A 17,113-nucleotide genomic window follows, 5' to 3' on the forward strand; every position below is an offset into this window, starting at 1 on the left:
TTGCTTTTGGATGTAGAGTTCTGTAGATGTCTATTAGGTCCATCTGTTCTAGTGTGTTGTTCAGTGCCTCTGTGTCCTTACTTATTTTCTGTCTGGTGGATCTATCCTTTGGAGTGAGTGGTGTGTTGAAGTCTCCTAGAATGCATGCATTGCATTCTATTTCCTCCTTTAGTTCTGTTAATATTTGTTTCAGGTATGTTGGTGCTCCTGTATTGGGTGCATATATATTTATAATGGTTATATCCTCTTGATGGACTGAGCCCTTTATCATTATGTAATGTCCTTCTTTGTCTTTTGTTACTTTCTTTATTTTGAAGTCTGTTTTGTCTGATACCAGAATTGCAACACCTGCTTTCTTCTCTCTGTTGTTTGCTTGAAATATCTTTTTCCATCCCTTGACTTTAAGTCTGTGCGCGTCTTTGGGTTTGAGGTGAGTCTCTTGTAAGCAGCATATGGATGGATCTTGCTTTTTTATCCATTCTATTACTCTGTGTCTTTTGATTGGTGCATTCAGTCCATTTACATTTAGGGTGATTATTGAAAGGTATGAATTTATTGCCATTGCAGGCTTTAAGTCTGTGGTTACCAAAGGTTTAGGGTTATCTTCTTTACTGTCTTACTGTCTAACTTAACTCGCTTGTTGAGCTATTATAAACACAATCTGATGATTCTTTATTTCTCTCCCTTCTTATTCCTCCTCCTCCCTTCTTCATATGTTGGGTGTTATTTTCTGTGCTCTTTTTAGGAGTGCTCCCATCTAGAGCAGACCCTGTAAGATGCCCTGTAGAGGTGGTTTGTGGGAGGCAAATTCCCTCAACTTTTGCTTGTCTGGGAATTGTTTAATCCCTCCTTCATATTTAAATGATATTCGTGCTGGATATAGTAGTCTTGGTTCGAGGCCCTTCTGTTTCATTGCATTAAGTATATCATGCCATTCTCTTCTTGCCTGTAGGGTTTCTGTTGAGAAGTCTGATGATAGCCTGATGGGTTTTCCTTTGTAGGTAACCTTTTTTTTCTCTCTGGCTGCTTGTAATACTTTGTCCTTGTCTTTGATCTTTGCCATTTTTATTATTATGTGTCTTGGTGTTGCCCTCCTTGGATCCCTTGTCATGGGAGTTCTGTGTACCTCTGTGGTCTGAGAGGCCATTTCTTCCCCTAGTTTGGGAAAATTTTCAGCAATTATTTCTTCAAAGACATTTTCTATCCCCTTTTCTCTCTCTACTTCTTCTGGAATGCCTATGATTCTTATATTATTCCTTTTAGATTGATCACTCAGCTCTCTTAAAATTCTTTCATTCCTGGAGATCCTTTTATCTCTCTCTGCATCAGCTTCTCTGCGTTCCTGTTCTCTGTTTTCTAGTCCATTAATGGTCTCTTGCATCTCGTCCATTCTGTTTTGAAGTCCTTCCAGAGCTTGTTTTATTTCTGAATTCTCCTTCCTTAGTTCTTGCATATTTCTCTGCAAGTCCATCAGCATGGTTATGACTTTTGTTTTGAATTCTTTTTCAGGTAGACTGGCTAAATCTATCTCCCCAGATTCCTTCTCAGGGGAAGATGTAGCAGATGCTGAAGCTGTCTGGGTTAGTCTTGTCTGGATCATATTTGTTTGCCTTTTCATGTTGACAGGTGCTACTGACTGTCAGCTGGGAGGGCCAAAATTTTCACTTACTACTGGCCTTTCTTTACTGGGGCAACTGCGACCCCTAGTGGCTTGTGTTGGGTAATTGCGTGTAGAGTGGGTCTTTGTGTCTTGCCTGGCCGGGAGGGAGAAATTTCCCTTTCTGTGGGCGGAATTTGTCTCAGGCTGCTTCTCTGCTTTCGCAGCGCCCGGTGGGGTGATGGATGGGGGGGCTGCTTGACTGTTTGCCTCCGTGAGGGGTCTCAGAGCTGTTGCCCAGGGGGTTAGTGCACCCGGTTTTCCCTGTGATTTCCAGCTGCTGTACTGTGACCTGGGTTGTTTCCGTCAAGCTGTTAAGTCCCTGTCCCTTTAAGACTTTCAAAAAGCCCCCGCTTTTCTTTGTCACAGGGGCATCAGCTTCAGCACCTGCTCAGAGGTCTTACTCCCTGTTCCCCCAGTATCCAGGGCCCCCTGGGCATGTACTGTGTCTGCGCTGTGGCCCGGATGGCTGGGGCTGGGTGTTTGGCAGTCCTGGGCTCCGTCTCCCTCCCGCTCTGCCTATTGTTCTCCCGCCGGGAGCTGGGGGAAGGGGCACTCGGGTCCCGCCCGGCCGGGGCTTGTATCTTACCCCTTTCACCAGTCGCTGGGTTCTCGCTGGTGTAGCTGCAGTCTGGCCACTGTCCTGCGTCTTCTGGTCTCTCTTTTAGGGCTAGTTGTGTTTGTTGTATTTTCAAAAGTATATATGTTTTTGGGAGGAGATTCCCACTGTCCTACTCACGCCGCCATGTTGGCTCCGCCTCCTGAAATTTTAAAATACATTTTTGCAACATTGTCCTACATACAGTAAATATTAAGTGAATGTTAGCTTTTACTGTTATATTGATACTAGGTGTTACTGAAAGCCATTTTGCTTTTAGGAATTATGGCATATTTTCTAATTAATAGTGGTTTTGTGAAGCAAAATAGAGTCTTTGTAACTTTGAAAGTAACAAAATTTCAGAGTGTTTAGGAAGAATCTGATTTAGTGAATGTGAATGATTCACACTGCATTTTGAAAGACAAGTCAGTTCCCTTTTCTCTTTCAACTTGCTTAATTAAAGCATTGGTATATGATTTGCAATTTCTTACATAATAATGGCTTATTTTTTCCATTTTTTTCTAAGGTCAGATACTTCATACTGACGTGGTTTACTTGCATTGTGGACAAGGCTTCCGAGAAGCAGAGAAAATAAAGAGGCTTTTGCTGAACTTCAAGTATGAAAATAAGTAACCTTTTGAATGCTTCAGAGGCTCAGCCCAACAGAGATGCCTTTGAAGCCCCTAATTTGGAGGGAGGGATTGAGGGAAGTGCCTTGGTGAGAGAAAAGGAACCATGTAAAACAATGCTGGGGCAAATTGCTGGAGAACTCTACATTTGGAGACTGCAGAGGAATGCAGTTCCCTTCCTTTGCCACCTTCACTAAACAAGGGAGGTAGTATGAGCAAAAGTGAGCATTTAATTCTTTTATTTGGGCTTGCTTGCTTTCTCTCCCTAACTCTTCCCTCCCTCCCTTCCTCCCTCTTTTCTCTTTATTTTTTTTTAATGGATCTGAGGAATGGATCTTAGAATGCTTCAGACTTACCCATGTCTAAATTTGGTTCCTTTCAGATGAAGAAAGTTGACTGTTCTTAAGATTGTGTGACAGTAAAATATTTACCCACTGCCTCCTAAACCAATACAGGGGCACGGCGTCTTTGATTCTACATAAGTCTGTCTATCCCTTGTGAAACAGCGGAGAGGTTGCTTGGATATATGAGAGAATAAGAGCGTTGTATAATAGTATTTGTGCATTCTGTACATTTTCTCCTGATTGGTTTAGAAGCATGTCTTGAGCTCATCCAGTTTCTCATCCTCTTTCTTCCTTGAAGCTGCAGTACAGTGGTGATTGGAAATGGAACTGCCTGCCGGGAAACAGAAGCTTACTTTGCTGACCTGATAATGAAAAATTACTTTGCGCCACTGGATGTTGTTTACTGGTAAGGATGTTAGCAATGTTTATTTTCTTTGAGTATTTTCTTTGGAAGTAACTCCAGTTCCTCTGTGATGAATTTTCCCTTCTTTTTAAGATATTCATCTTGTTTACCCCCAAACCACCTCTTGCTGTTCACAAGAGCTTTGCAGAACAAAGTCTTCTCTTGAGAAGTTTGAGTTTCAGTGTCCTGAAACCTCTCTCATAAACATCAGGGCTTACTTGGTTTCATGAGATTTTCCAGGCTCTGTATTGTGTGAGGGCTCTTGTTAACTACTGAGGAGTAAGTAAGACTGTGCATAACTTAGCCTTTTTCTCCTAAAGTTTTGATGCCTATAAATAATATTGGCTTTCAGAACTGCGAGCTAAGATAAGTATTACAAATAAAAAGCACCTCTAGTATTCCTTATTTGTCTCTTCATCACAAGCTTTCATTTTATATAGACATATAGTTAACTGCTGACTAGCTTTGGGTTAGCATGGTCCATTTTCTAGTCCTGTCCCTACACCTATAGTAGTTCTGCTTTCATTCACCCTTGTTTCCTTACTTTCCCTTTGGACTTCAAATAGCCATGTTTAGCTCTTCCAAACTACAGTAGAATATTAAATCCTAAAGGGTTTAGTTCTAGGAAAGAAGGTAATTATAATGGCTGATACCTAAATAAGAGCCCAAAGAGCCATCTCTTTTTTCAAGAGATGATTTTCAAGAAATCAAATAACTAAGTATAGTCAACTGATGAGTAATGTGACTGGCAGAATCAACAAAGCAAAATAGAACACAAAACCTAACACAGGAAGAATTCTAGTATTCATGTAAATAGGCTGAAAGAGAGGGGCCTTGTATTTAGTGTAGTGTTCCCTGTACCAAGAGTATAATCAAGATGTCAGGAAAACAAACTCAGTAACCAAAGGGAATTAAAAGGTCAGGGACAAACTGTAAGTGCTGTGAGACCATGGTTCAGGAAACAACCAGATTGCAAAGTCCATCTCAGCTGTTTTACTCTCCCTTTTCTTGTTCAAGTTGGTTTGGAAAATACTGTGCATCTTTCCTATTCTGGGAAGTGTACACATGCACCCCATCCTTTTGGGAAGCTAATACAAGGACCATAGCTAATTCAGTTTATTTCAGGCAACTTCTCTGATTTGTTTTTAACTTGTTCAATTAATTTGATATAAATATCTTGAGATAAATGTTTTATAATCTTTCTCCCATTTCTTTCCATGCCAATAAATGGACTTTACAAAATCATTTAAAATTACTACAGATAAACTCCTATATTTTAGTCTTTCCTGTTGTTTGACAGATGGCTTCTTCTAATTGTTACCATTATCAGCAAGGCTGTAGTATCTATCTTTGTGCTTAGGTCTTTGCATGACCTTTATTTCTACATAATACATTCCAAGAAGTGGAGTACCAGTTTAAGGATGTACCTTACTACTGCTCCTAAATGGAAAGATGTTTAATTGCCAAATCCAATCTGTTAGTGAGATTATTGCCACACTACATTTCTCCCTCTTCTCAGTATGTTGGCTAATTTGGGATTCTCTTATTTAAAAACATTTGTATCACTAGTTCATATAAAAATCCAGATGAAAAGGAAGAAAATAAAGCATTTTTCTAAATGGTGAAATATACCAAAATGTACCAAAGAATATAGAATCCATATATAGTTTGAAGAAGAGTAAAAAGGCAACATACTTGTTTGCTGCTTAATTAAGCAGGTGCCTTTTTCAGGCTTTTCCTTGGAGTGCCTCTAGCCCATGTAATCACTGTTTTGAATTGTATGAATTATTACTTGTTTGAGAGAGTTAATTCTAAAGCTGAATATTTTTAGGGCTTTGAAATACATTACCATGCTCTGTTCCAGAATGTGCCAGTTTATACCCCCACTTGCAGTGTCTCCACTCCCCTTTCTCTGGGACCTTGGGTACTAGTTTTAATTTCATAGTTGAAATCCCAGCATCACTGGTTATTAACTAATTATGTGACCTTGCGCAAATCCTTAACATCTCTGTATTTCAGTTTCATCATCCATGAAAGGAGATAACAATAGTATCCATCTTACAGAATTTTCATGTTGGTTAAATGAGTTTATATATATAAAGTGCTTAGAAGAGCATGTGGCATACATATTATTAATGAAACCAGTACATTTTTTTGAAATTCTGTTTATTTTATTTTTATTATTATTATTTGTTTTTATTTTGGTATCATTAATCTATAATTACATGAAGAACATTATGTTTACTAGGGTCCCCCTTCACCAAGTCCCCCCTACAAACCCCATTACAGTCACTGTCCATCAGTGTAGTAAGGTGTTGTAGAATCACTACTTGTCTTCTCTGTGTTGCACAGCCCTCCCCATGCCCCCCACCCCAGATTATACGTGCTAATCGTAATACCCCCTTTCTTTTTTCCCACCCTTTTCCCTCCCTTCTCTCCCATCCTCCCCAGTCCCTTTCCCTTTGGTAACTCTTAGTCCATTCTTGGGTTCTGTGATTCTGCTGCCAAAACCAATACATTTTTATATGTTGGCTATTTCTGGATTTTTTTGTGTCTGTATGTGTGGCTTGTTTGTGTCCTTTGCTCATTTTTTTTTTCCCTGTTGGGGGTTTTCATCTTGTTCACACTGATTTGTATAAGTCTTTATATATTAATTATTGAACCAATTGTCATGATTTTTGCAAATTATACAAGTAGTTTTCCCCATTTTGTGTTTGTAACTCAAGCTTTATTTCACATAGAATTCAAAATTTTTATTTTCTCAGGTGTACTTTTTCTATGTGGTTTTGAGTTTTGTACTATGCTTATTTTAGTCTAGAATATTAAAAAGTATTGTGCTAGTTTTTGGAAAATGTGAGTCTCTCATATGTCCAAGAATGTCAAGTTGTTTTTTTTTTTTTTTAATGCAATCTCTCTCAAGTTTTTATTTCCCTAACTTTAAGTCTTCTAACTTTTCTTTGTGAAGCCACAAAAATCTCATTATCCTCTCAGTTACTTATGGGGTTACTTTGAAATTTTATTCTCTGAATCAAAAATTAAGCAGAGAACATGAATCTCCTTAGATATAGAACAGAAGGCTGTTAATTAGCCTGAGAGTAGTTTGAAAAAGAATGGATACCAATTTTTCCCATTCTTTCTTAAGGCCTTTATTTGCCAACTACAGTATTTTGTAAACAGTGGTGTCCCTGATTTCTTTCCTTCCTTTTTCTTCCCTCCTCTCCTGTCCTCTTCCCTTTCTCTCCTTCCCGATTTTTCTCCTCCCCCCCATCTTTTTCTTCCTAATTCTTTTGTTTGGTTGTATCATATTTTAGTCATCTCCTGTTGTTTGATAACTGAGTTTTTTCCAAGCTTTGATGTATCTTAAGTTTTAAACCTACTGGTACAGACTTACAACCATATTTTCAATATTTATTTGCAGGTATGTTTAGCTTGGTATTTGTAATAAGCTGAGAAGAAAGGGAATTTCTGCTTTCATATATATCATTGACAGTTTCATCTGAGTATTGATATGTTAATAAGAAATAAAATACCAAATTGTTTATTGTTCCTTTTTGCTATTAGGTAGCATTTTCTACTGCCTTTTAAATTTACACTGCTTATAGTTTATTGAGATTCTTGAATTTATAGGGTGCTATCTTTTAGTTCTTCAAAATCTCAGCCATTACATTTTAAATATTACCTCTGTCTCATTCTTTCTCTCTGCTCTCCTTCTGAAATTCTAATTATGTAAATCAGCCTTGTCACTCTATCCTCCATGCCTTTTAACCTCTCTCTTTTCATTTTCCATCTCTTGTTTCTCTTGAGGCTTTGAGGTTGATTTCTTCAGGTCTTTCTTCCAGTTCACTAGCTTTTTCTTTAGCTGTCAGGCCCATCGACTGAATTTTTTTATTTCAGTTAGATATTTTTACCTGTGGAAGTCCTTTTTGTTTTTCAGCTTTATTGAGAGATAATTGACATGTAATAAACTGTGCACATACTTAAAGTTTTCAATTTTATAAGTTTAAGTTTAGACATATGTATACTTCCATGAAACTATCACAATCAAGATAATGAACATACCCAGTAACCACCCAAATTTCATTTCTTTGTAATCCAGCCTTCCCTTCCTGCCCACTCCTCCAGGCAACCTCTGATTTACTTTCTGTAGTTATGGATTAGTTTACATTTTCTAAACTTGAATGTAATTGGAATCATACAGTAGATATTCTTTTGCTAACTTCTTTCACTCAGCATAATTATTTTGAGATTCAGTCCATGATGTTGCATAGGCTTATAATTTATTCTTTTTATTACTGAGTAGTATTCCATTGTATGGCTAAATCACACTTATTTTATCATTTATTTCTTGACGAACATTTGGATTATGGCACATTTTTGGCTATTACAAATAAAGCTGCATGTCTTTTGTGTGGACATATGCTTTCATTTCTTTGAAACATGGTAGGTATATGTTTAACTTAGGAAACTGCCAAACTGTTTTCCAAGGTGATTGTACTATTTTATATTCCTACCAACAGTGTATCAGAATTCCACTTTCTCCATGTCTTCATCAGTCTGCTTGGTATGGTCAGTTTTTTAAATTGAGGTATCCTGTGCATGTATAGTGATACCACATTGTGGTTTTAATCTACCTTCCCTAGTGATTAATGATGTTAAGCATCTTCATTTGCTTATTTGCCATCTATTTCGATCATCTTTCCATTTGAAAAAATTGGATTGTTTTTCTTCCTGTTAGTGAATAAGAATATTTTGTATGTATCCTAAATACAAGCTCTTTATCAGGTACAGGTTTTGTGAACATTTTCTCACAGTCCATAGCTTGCCTTTTTATTTTTTAAACATGGTCTTTTGAAAAGCAAACATTTTTAATTTGATGAAGCCTAATTTATCAAATTTTTTTTTTTGTATAGTTCTTGCTTTTTGTGTCCTGTTGAAGTAATGTTTGGAAAAACTAAGCTCACTTTGATGTCCTCTGTTTTGTTTTCTACTTTTAACTCTTATTTGGGTCTTTAATGTATTTAAAGTTAATTTTTATGTACGGTACATTCTCTTTTTTTTTTTTTTTTTGCATCTGTCTGTGGATTATTCCAGCATCATTTGTTGAAAGATTTTTATTTCCGCAGTGAATTGCTTTGGCATCTTTGTTGAAAATAAACTAGCCATGTACATGTGGATCCATTTCTGGAGTCTCTGCTGCTTAATTGATATATATGTCTTTACACTAATCTGTGTGCTGATTTGTATATCTTAATTAGTCATGAAGTTATATAAGTCCTTCAATTTTGTTTTTCTATTTCAAAATAGTTTTGGATATTCTAGTTCCCTTGTACTTCTACATAAATTGTAGATTCAGCTTTCCAATTTCTACAAATGGGCCTGCTAGGATTTTGATTGGGATTAAGTTGACTCTAGTTTAATTTGTGGAGAATTGACATCCACCCATTTAATTTTGAATTTCAGTCATATTTTTTATTTCTAGAAACTGTATTTTTCAGATCTTCTTGATCATTCTTATAGTTGTTTGTTGTTCCTAAATATATTTTCAAACCTATCTTTTATTTTCCTAACCCTATTAATTAAGCATTGTTATTTTACAGTCTGTGTGATAATTCTAGTTATTTAAAATCCTTGCAAGTCTATTTCTGCTCTCTGTTTGTTACTGCTCATTCTGCTTTGTGGTGCTTTGTTTCCTTTTTTGTTCAGTTAATTTTTATTGAAAACTCCTTGTTTTCATGAAACTTTATCTGTGGGAAATCACTGAGGCTTGAATTGATTGTGAGTCACTTCAAAGAGGATTTGCATTTGCTTATGCCAGGTTCCTGTAGACACTACCAGTTTAGGATAATGTAAATTAAATTCTCTGGGCTTGAGTTTTTTTCCAGCCACCCAGGTAGTGTGAATTTAGGCTGCTACCTACAGAGATGGCTTATGGTTCCATATTCTCATCAGAGATTCTTCCTATGACAAGGTTGGAGATAGTCCATTTTCACTGCAAAATCCTGGGGATGGGGCATAGTAGGATATAGTGAGTTTAGTTCTCTTTGACTCATATATTGGAGGTTTAACCCTTTGGGATATCAGCTTTATGTGTGTGAGGGTAGTTGGGAGAATATTTTATTAACATCCATCTTTGGTGGACCCTGGGTTTTGTGTTCTAGTCCTCTAGTTCTATAAAGCTCTGTGGCTATGAAGATAAACAATAAAATTCACTGGTTCAGCAAATGCCCTTGGGTGAAGGTTAGTTTCAGAAAATCAAGGTTCCCACGCCTCCTTCATTTTTTTCAGCTTGAATCTTTCTTGCCAGCTCACTTCTTAAATAAAAAGAAGTGTTATATCTGTGGTTTTCAATAAAACATGTTAATCCAAGTAGCTAATCTTCTATATTACTGGCAAACAAGGCTTTTCTATTTTTAATCTCCTACTTTACATTTAAAATTTGGTGTTTTCAGACATTAAAGACATAAACCATAGGGGAAAATTAGAAGATGGTCATTTTTAATCATTTAAATCCAAACTTTTGATTAAAAGTTTCCTCTGGGTGTGAATGTCTGTCATTACATGTGCATGACATTGTTCTCTGGCAATTAATTTTTTTGAAGCATGCTCAAAAGGGATTTTGAAAAATAGAGGAAAATATAAAGAGGAAAATAAAAAATTTGTAATCTCACCCCTCAGAATGGTATTAATATTTTTATATATTTTATTCTAGTTATTTTACTTAAGTATTCATTCAATAAGTATTTATCACATGTAAATGTTTAACTGAATGAGATAGAGTTAGTAAGATACAAGAAGAAAACAACTTCTTATTTACTATTCCTCTCCTTATTCAACTAATGTTTGGGTAGTTCTTTTCATCTGTGGTTGGAATAATGGACAAGTCTCAGCCTCTTCTGTCCTTAGTCGTTAGAACAGTGTCATTTCAGCTATTGAGATCTTTTTTCTAGTGCAATAATCAAAGCTGCAAACGATATAAGTCAAATTCTGTGTCAGGTTTGCTTCATGCTAGAAGACACACTGTGGTAGTTTGCAGGGGGCATGGCTAGCTTCCCCTCTCTTCCCTTGTTATTTGTCTCTTCCACCCCAACTCACTAGCTGAATTTTTTGATCCCTCCAAGTCTTGTCTTCAGAGTTGAGGATAGGGAAAAGGAGCCTTACAAAGTGAAGGCAGTTGGTGGTCTAAGAATAGGACGTTCTGGGTCATCCAAATACAGTTGCTGATTCTTCCATGGGTGTTTTCAATGGAATTATTGTTTTTGTTTTCTGAGATTCCCCCCACCCCCAGAATCCTTGAACTGCCATTCCTGTGACTCAGCAGATGTCTTCTCTGGCTGTCAGGTTATGTACGACTCTCCTCCTCCAGACCTGGGTTTCAGTCAGGTCGCTGCTGGCTGGGTCACTTTGCCACTCAGTTCTCTTGGACAGAATCTCTTCAAAGCTACCCCACACTTCCTCCTGCAGGCCTATTTTGTTCATACATCCTTGCCAACTCTCAAAGGGGAATCAGCACCTTATCCTTAGTATAGCTTCTCCCCTTTTTTATTCTTTCTCTCCTTTGCAGGGGGCATGGCTAGCTTCCTCTCTCTTCCCTTGTTATTTGTCTCTTCCACCCCAACTCTGTTCTCTTTCTTATGTCATGCTTTCCTGTTGCTTCCAGAGAGGCCACTCACCCTTGGCATGGGATGAGTGGGATGCTCTTCCATACGAGATGCTGGGGCAGCAGAAGCAGTGCCCAGCATTCCAACAGTCTTCTTAAAGAAATTTAAGAATCTCTTCAATTCTTTAATTCACCCCTGTCCCTCTCCTCAACCACTCCTGTTTTATAGGGTGAAGTTGGGTTGTTGCTAATATTGGCAAAACAGGCTTTTGGGACTTCTGCCAAAACAAAAGCATCCCATTATATGTGCTTTCATATAATCAGCAAAGTATTGGTAGCACACACACTATATGGCAGGCACATTACTATGTGCTGGGAGTAAGAGCAGTGAGCAAGACAAAGGACCTGACTTCTTATGCTTTTATTCTAGTAGGAAAAACAGACAAAAAGGTAACTCTGTGTGTGTGTGTGTGTGTGTGTGTGTGTGTGTGTGTGTGTGTGTGTGTTATATCTACTGTGTCAATTAGTGATAAGTTCTATATAGAGAGAATTAAAAGCAAGGTAAGAAGATAGAATAAGAAATGCAATTTTTAGGTAGATAAAGATATATTCTTATTAGTGATAGGAGTTCTTCTTGTGTAGTATAACATATGAAGTACATTTTAAGCAACCTACCCATGCTGAGGTAAAGTATAATGAATTTATGCCCTCATTTATCTGTATCATCCAAATTCATGTCTTCATTATCCTAATTTTTCCATGTCATAGGAGTTCTCTGGGGCCCTGTTTTTCAAATTGTAGGTTGCAACCCGTTTGTAGAAGGTGAAATCAATGTAGTGGGACCCAACCAACATTAAAAAAAAATTAAACTAGAAAAGAATAGAAAATAGAGTGTATCTCATATATAAGACTAAGTATTGTTTCATGAATATTCAGTTTGGTTACATACATGTATTGTGTGCTAGGTTGTGTTGTAAGTGTATTTCTTATTGTTGGTGATGATCAGAAAAGTTTGAGAAATTTTGCTGTATGAAATCCCATATTTGAACTCTTAAAAACAGAAAGTTAAGAGAGAAGATTGCCGGAGTCCTTAATGAGAAGTTGGGAAGCTGTTAGAAATATAATTCAGATTGCCTTATAAAATTGCAAAAGATCTTAAGGAAAGAAAATAGGGCAACAGTTCTTAGAACGCATTGGGATATGTGAGCTGGACTAATGCGCTCTACCAGTAAAATTACAAATCCTTTCCAGATTCTCTGGAAAAAGTTAAATTAATAGATAGAATTTCTTCAATTAACATTCCTCATGTCAAAGAAAATTTTCCAAACACTTTATTAACATATGAGAAAGTTTTATTGTAATGTTATTGCCAGAGAAAAGTCTTTTAGGAGGCCAAATCAGAGATGCACTCTTGGTGACAAGATTCTATAGAAAAAGAGAATGTCAGATAATTACATTAGAAAAGAAAAGAGTTTGGGTGATTCGCTTGCTACGTCTGTACCTATTAAAGTATATCAGAAAATTGCTTAAGCATTCAATCAGGAATGCTTATTTTTCTTTAGAAGACTATGAATTATGTTATACAAGAAAGGTTCTTTGCCAAACCAAGTTTGGATCAATTTTTATATTACTCTTAAACACTTTTCTTAATTTTTTGGTGTCTGCTAGTATCTAGTATTTGACTAAGCCCTTGCATATTTAATCATTGTTTAAAATGCCATCATGTTCTGAATAGAGCACATTGACTTCCAGGAGCTTTGCCATCAGAAAAGATTGAAAACTAAAAGTAAATCAGTTTGTATGTAGTGGCTGTGAACTTTTGGTCAAGTGTGGGTTTTACAAGGGCAAATACAAAGTTGAAAAAAGTTTAACCAAGAGTGTGTAAACGAAAAGTCACTGATCTGCCAAAAAGACCTGAATCCCTCCCTTACCTACTTTCCCCCAAGTGCTGAGTATAGCATAAAGGCTTGTACTAGCTTAGGCAAGAGAGAAAAGACACCTCACTGCTTGTAGATAATGTCATCATTCTAATCAGTGGCTAACAGAAAGTGGAGTGCTTAAGTTCTCTTTTGATTTGTGAGATAGAATGACTTCGAGGCTCAAAAGAGAATAAGCATCAACAAAAGAAAACAGGAATGTAAAACAGGTTATTAGTAATAGAACTGGTTCTAGTTTTATTTTCTGGCCAAGATGGAACATTTTCTGGAGTTCTGGGTGGATGCATGAATACAATTTTGGTACCACTGTTGGTAATTGTTGAGAAATTGTGGGTGCTTGGAGATGGGCAAATATTATTTTGAGGTTCCTAAGGGGAAATAAGGTAAGGTATGCAAATAGCTACTGAGTGTGATCTTGAGCAGGCAAGCTTATTGTTCAATTATAAAAGGATGGTTTATGAGCACTTAGAAAAGGACAGTATAAATTGCACACAATTGGAAGAAATAACCATTTTTTTGACTGGTGCATTTCTTATAAATAAAACATTTTGGTCTTAACCCATTTCATTTTCTGTTAGGGAAACTAGGCAGGTAGACATAGCTCGATCTCAGCCCAACTTTTGATAGTCTCCTCATGACCCTTATGGAGAAACTAGAGAAATAGAAATTTGGTTATGTGGTTCCCAAAAGGCTATGGATTAGCTAATGGATTGATGTCCAATGTGAGGTCTGTAGTAACATGCCACAGACACTGTGTTATTAACATTTTAATAAGTAATTTAGTCAAGGTTTTCAGCAATCCTTTTCAAGTGTTCAGACATTGAGGTTATTAGAATCAAGGTCAGAAAAGTTTTTGAAATACTTCAGTTTATTTAACCTAATCTAACAAGATGAACTATAATAGGGATAAATGACTTTAGTGATGCTAAAAGGAATTTCTGGTAGAGATTTTGGTGAGATGATTTCTAAAGTTTCCTTGAAATCTGACCATTTAAGATTCTGTCTTATTATGTGCAATTCTCCCATGTCCTAAATACCGGGACTTGTTCCTTTTGTTGTTGTTTAAGTAAATTTACTTTTGAACAAATTGATAAGCTTAGCTATACAACTTAAGGTGTATCTAGCTATGTTAAGCTCTTAATATTGTGAAGATAAAATTATTTTATATGGAGGAAAAGTTGTTGTGGTTGCTGTTATTTACTTTTGACTAGTGCAATAATTTCCATTTTTCATGTGGAATGTAAAATCAAGTTTATAGTGATGATGCAGGCCACAAATTAGCCTTGAAGCTTTGGACAGTCTAAATTGGTTTTTGGATATAGTTTCATTACTATGCTTAATGAGAAGCTACGGTGATATAACAGTATTTGTCTCACTTCTTTCTACAGTGATGGCTTGAGAAAATGTGCTGTGATACTGTAGGATTTTGTTGCCTTTCACCTATTGATAATCCTTTCTCCATTTCTGTGACTATTATAAGCACTAGACTCTTATTTATGAAGCTTCCTTTCTGGAATATTTAGGACATTAAGTAAATTTAAAAATTGTTGTACAACCAATAGAATTTATGTTCATTTTGTTGCATCAACCAGAATATTTTTGAAAATACACATTGAAGTAGACCATTTCAGTGAGGTATGTTGGAAAGGAGGCATAAGGAATGAATAATTATGGGGTACGTGTGTGTTTGGTTTTAAGATACTCTTTGGATTCAGATTCAGTTTGACAATTTTGATCAAAATAAAGTATGTTTTACCAGTTTTGTAACCCATGTGTTTCTGTATATCCTTAAGTCCAATTTAAGTATCTGCAGGAGTTACCCCAACCCCTCCTCTGCTTAACTATAGCCCTTGCAGATCTTTGTTTATTGACTTAGATTAGAACTGGCCTAGAGCCCAGTGTTGGTCATTTTTCCTCTTAAGGTTTTTGGTTACAAATCTGCTTTTGTTGCCAGATCCAATAAAGATTCTTGATTGTTTTTGTTAGTTTTATTACAAGTTCTTGCCAAAGATACAATATATTATAACCAAAACAGATGTTCTGTTTAGACAAGTGTATTTCTATAACAGAACTTAGAATGTAAATTAAACAACAATATGTTCAGCCTTAATATAACAGTTGATGAACTTTGGGATTTTTATGAGTGCTTTTGATAACCTTTAGAAACAGAAGGAACAACATATTATTTTGATCAATTGTTTTACATTTTTTCTCTATCTCATTTTGTGTATGTATAGTGTTAACAATCCTAGGTCCTCCTCCAAACTAACATTTTACTGTGATCTTGAAAGTAGAGTGGAGTAGTTTACCATTTTCATATATACATAATTCTGTTATTTCTTAAATTGCATCAGTAAATAGTGTTTTCTGTTACAGAGACATCAGTTGAGTAGAGAAGAATAATTTTTAAGATTCTAATGCTTGTAAATAATTAGATGAAATAATTATATGTAGACCTTTCCATAAGTAGTATACCTGATTAAGTTAGGAACCACATTATAGGGTTGCAGTGTAGATAAATCTCTTGGGACTTCAAGTAACCATCTCTGTGATTAGGACCCAGAACGGTCTTGATTTATACCGAATTATGTGTTTCAGTGAACACAGATGAGTAGTGAATACAAAATGAATATATATTATATAATTTTATTTCTTTTTTGACCATTATTTCTACAATAAGTTAGATGTGTAAGAGATATAAGACTGTATCATCATCAAATTACTATTGGAATGAGCTTTACCTTGAGATCATTAACTCTATGGCCTATTCTGATACATATTTTCTTATTTTCTGACATTAAACAGCTTGTTTGTTTTCCCTCATCTTTGAGCAACACTTGAAAAATGTATTCAGTTGATTATTTGGGAACATTTAAGGTTTTTTTTTTAGAACTCTTTGGGTTGTATAGAATCACTATGCTGCTGTCTCTCATTTCAGTTGCATTGGAAGAATACAAAATTGCTAGAATTCTTTGTTGTTGAGATCCTTTTCATTCAGCTACATAGGATGTAAAGTTCTGGGGCCAGAAATTGATACTTGCAAATAATAGTTTTTGAATCCACCTTATTTGTGTTATATATATATATGTGTATATATATATATATATATACACATATATATATACACATATATGTATTTTATTTTTTTGAGGGAGGGACCTTTTGATTCAAATGTATATTATGTGGCTAAATCTTTTTATTATGCTCTCCTAACTTTCTGAAATACCACTTTCAAGTTCCTTACATCCAGACATTTCTAAGGTTACAACCAGCTTAATTCCCATTACTTTTCTGCTTCATAGCACTTGCATTTTGAAGGGACCCTAACATTTGGGTTCACATTATGATAATTAGGTTTCAGGGCCATGGGGGGATTAAAGATGTCTCAGGTCTAGTGGCAGAATAAAGTTCAGAAGCACTTGTAAAACTTGCCTGATTGGTGGGTGGAGGTGCTTTTATTTATTCACCACTCATGCAGCATTAATCCGTATTTCATCAGGTACCTACAGTGCTGTAATTCTAGATGTGACCCTGGGACTTGATTTACTTCAGCTCCGTTTTCTTTATTAATGTGCCATGAAAGAGGTACATGAAAGATAGCCAACATCAAAGTACCTTTTAAAGTAAAATGGTTGGTAGGAGTTCCCTGGTACTTAACACTGTCTGTCAAATGTTTCAGCTGGATTGCATCCTTTTACAAGCTATTGCTCGATGCACTAAACAAAATTTAAAGCAGTTATTTCAAGTCTTGGTGGGGGGGTATGGTGGTGGCAGCATTGGTGGCGGTGGTTGGGTGGCAATAGTTAGCCAGAGAACAGAGTAAATGAGAAACTAAGAACATGTTTTTTCAACTATGCTCCTTCCAAAGTGTTTGTATATGTGTGTGTGTGTGTTTGTTTTTCTTTGGGGTGTGGAGTCTTTAGTCCAGTGTGTTGCTTATGATTAGAG

The 17,113-nt window shown here is 36.1% G+C and overlaps 1 protein-coding gene across 2 annotated transcripts in view; it reads left to right on the top strand.

The window, feature by feature from the left end:
• SRBD1 (S1 RNA binding domain 1) overlaps window positions 1-17,113 on the top strand; it is a 226,603-nt gene that overhangs the window by 79,186 nt on the left and 130,304 nt on the right. For both annotated transcript variants that reach the window (XM_057497248.1, XM_057497247.1), the window contains exons 13-14: window positions 2,782-2,872; window positions 3,527-3,634. In XM_057497248.1, the coding sequence (XP_057353231.1) occupies window positions 2,782-2,872; window positions 3,527-3,634 (199 nt within the window). The remainder of the gene's footprint in view (window positions 1-2,781; window positions 2,873-3,526; window positions 3,635-17,113) is intronic.

The sequence above is a fragment of the Manis pentadactyla genome, chromosome 2 (genome assembly GCF_030020395.1).
Source record: "Manis pentadactyla isolate mManPen7 chromosome 2, mManPen7.hap1, whole genome shotgun sequence".
In the NCBI taxonomy this organism is placed as follows: Eukaryota; Metazoa; Chordata; class Mammalia; order Pholidota; family Manidae; genus Manis; species Manis pentadactyla.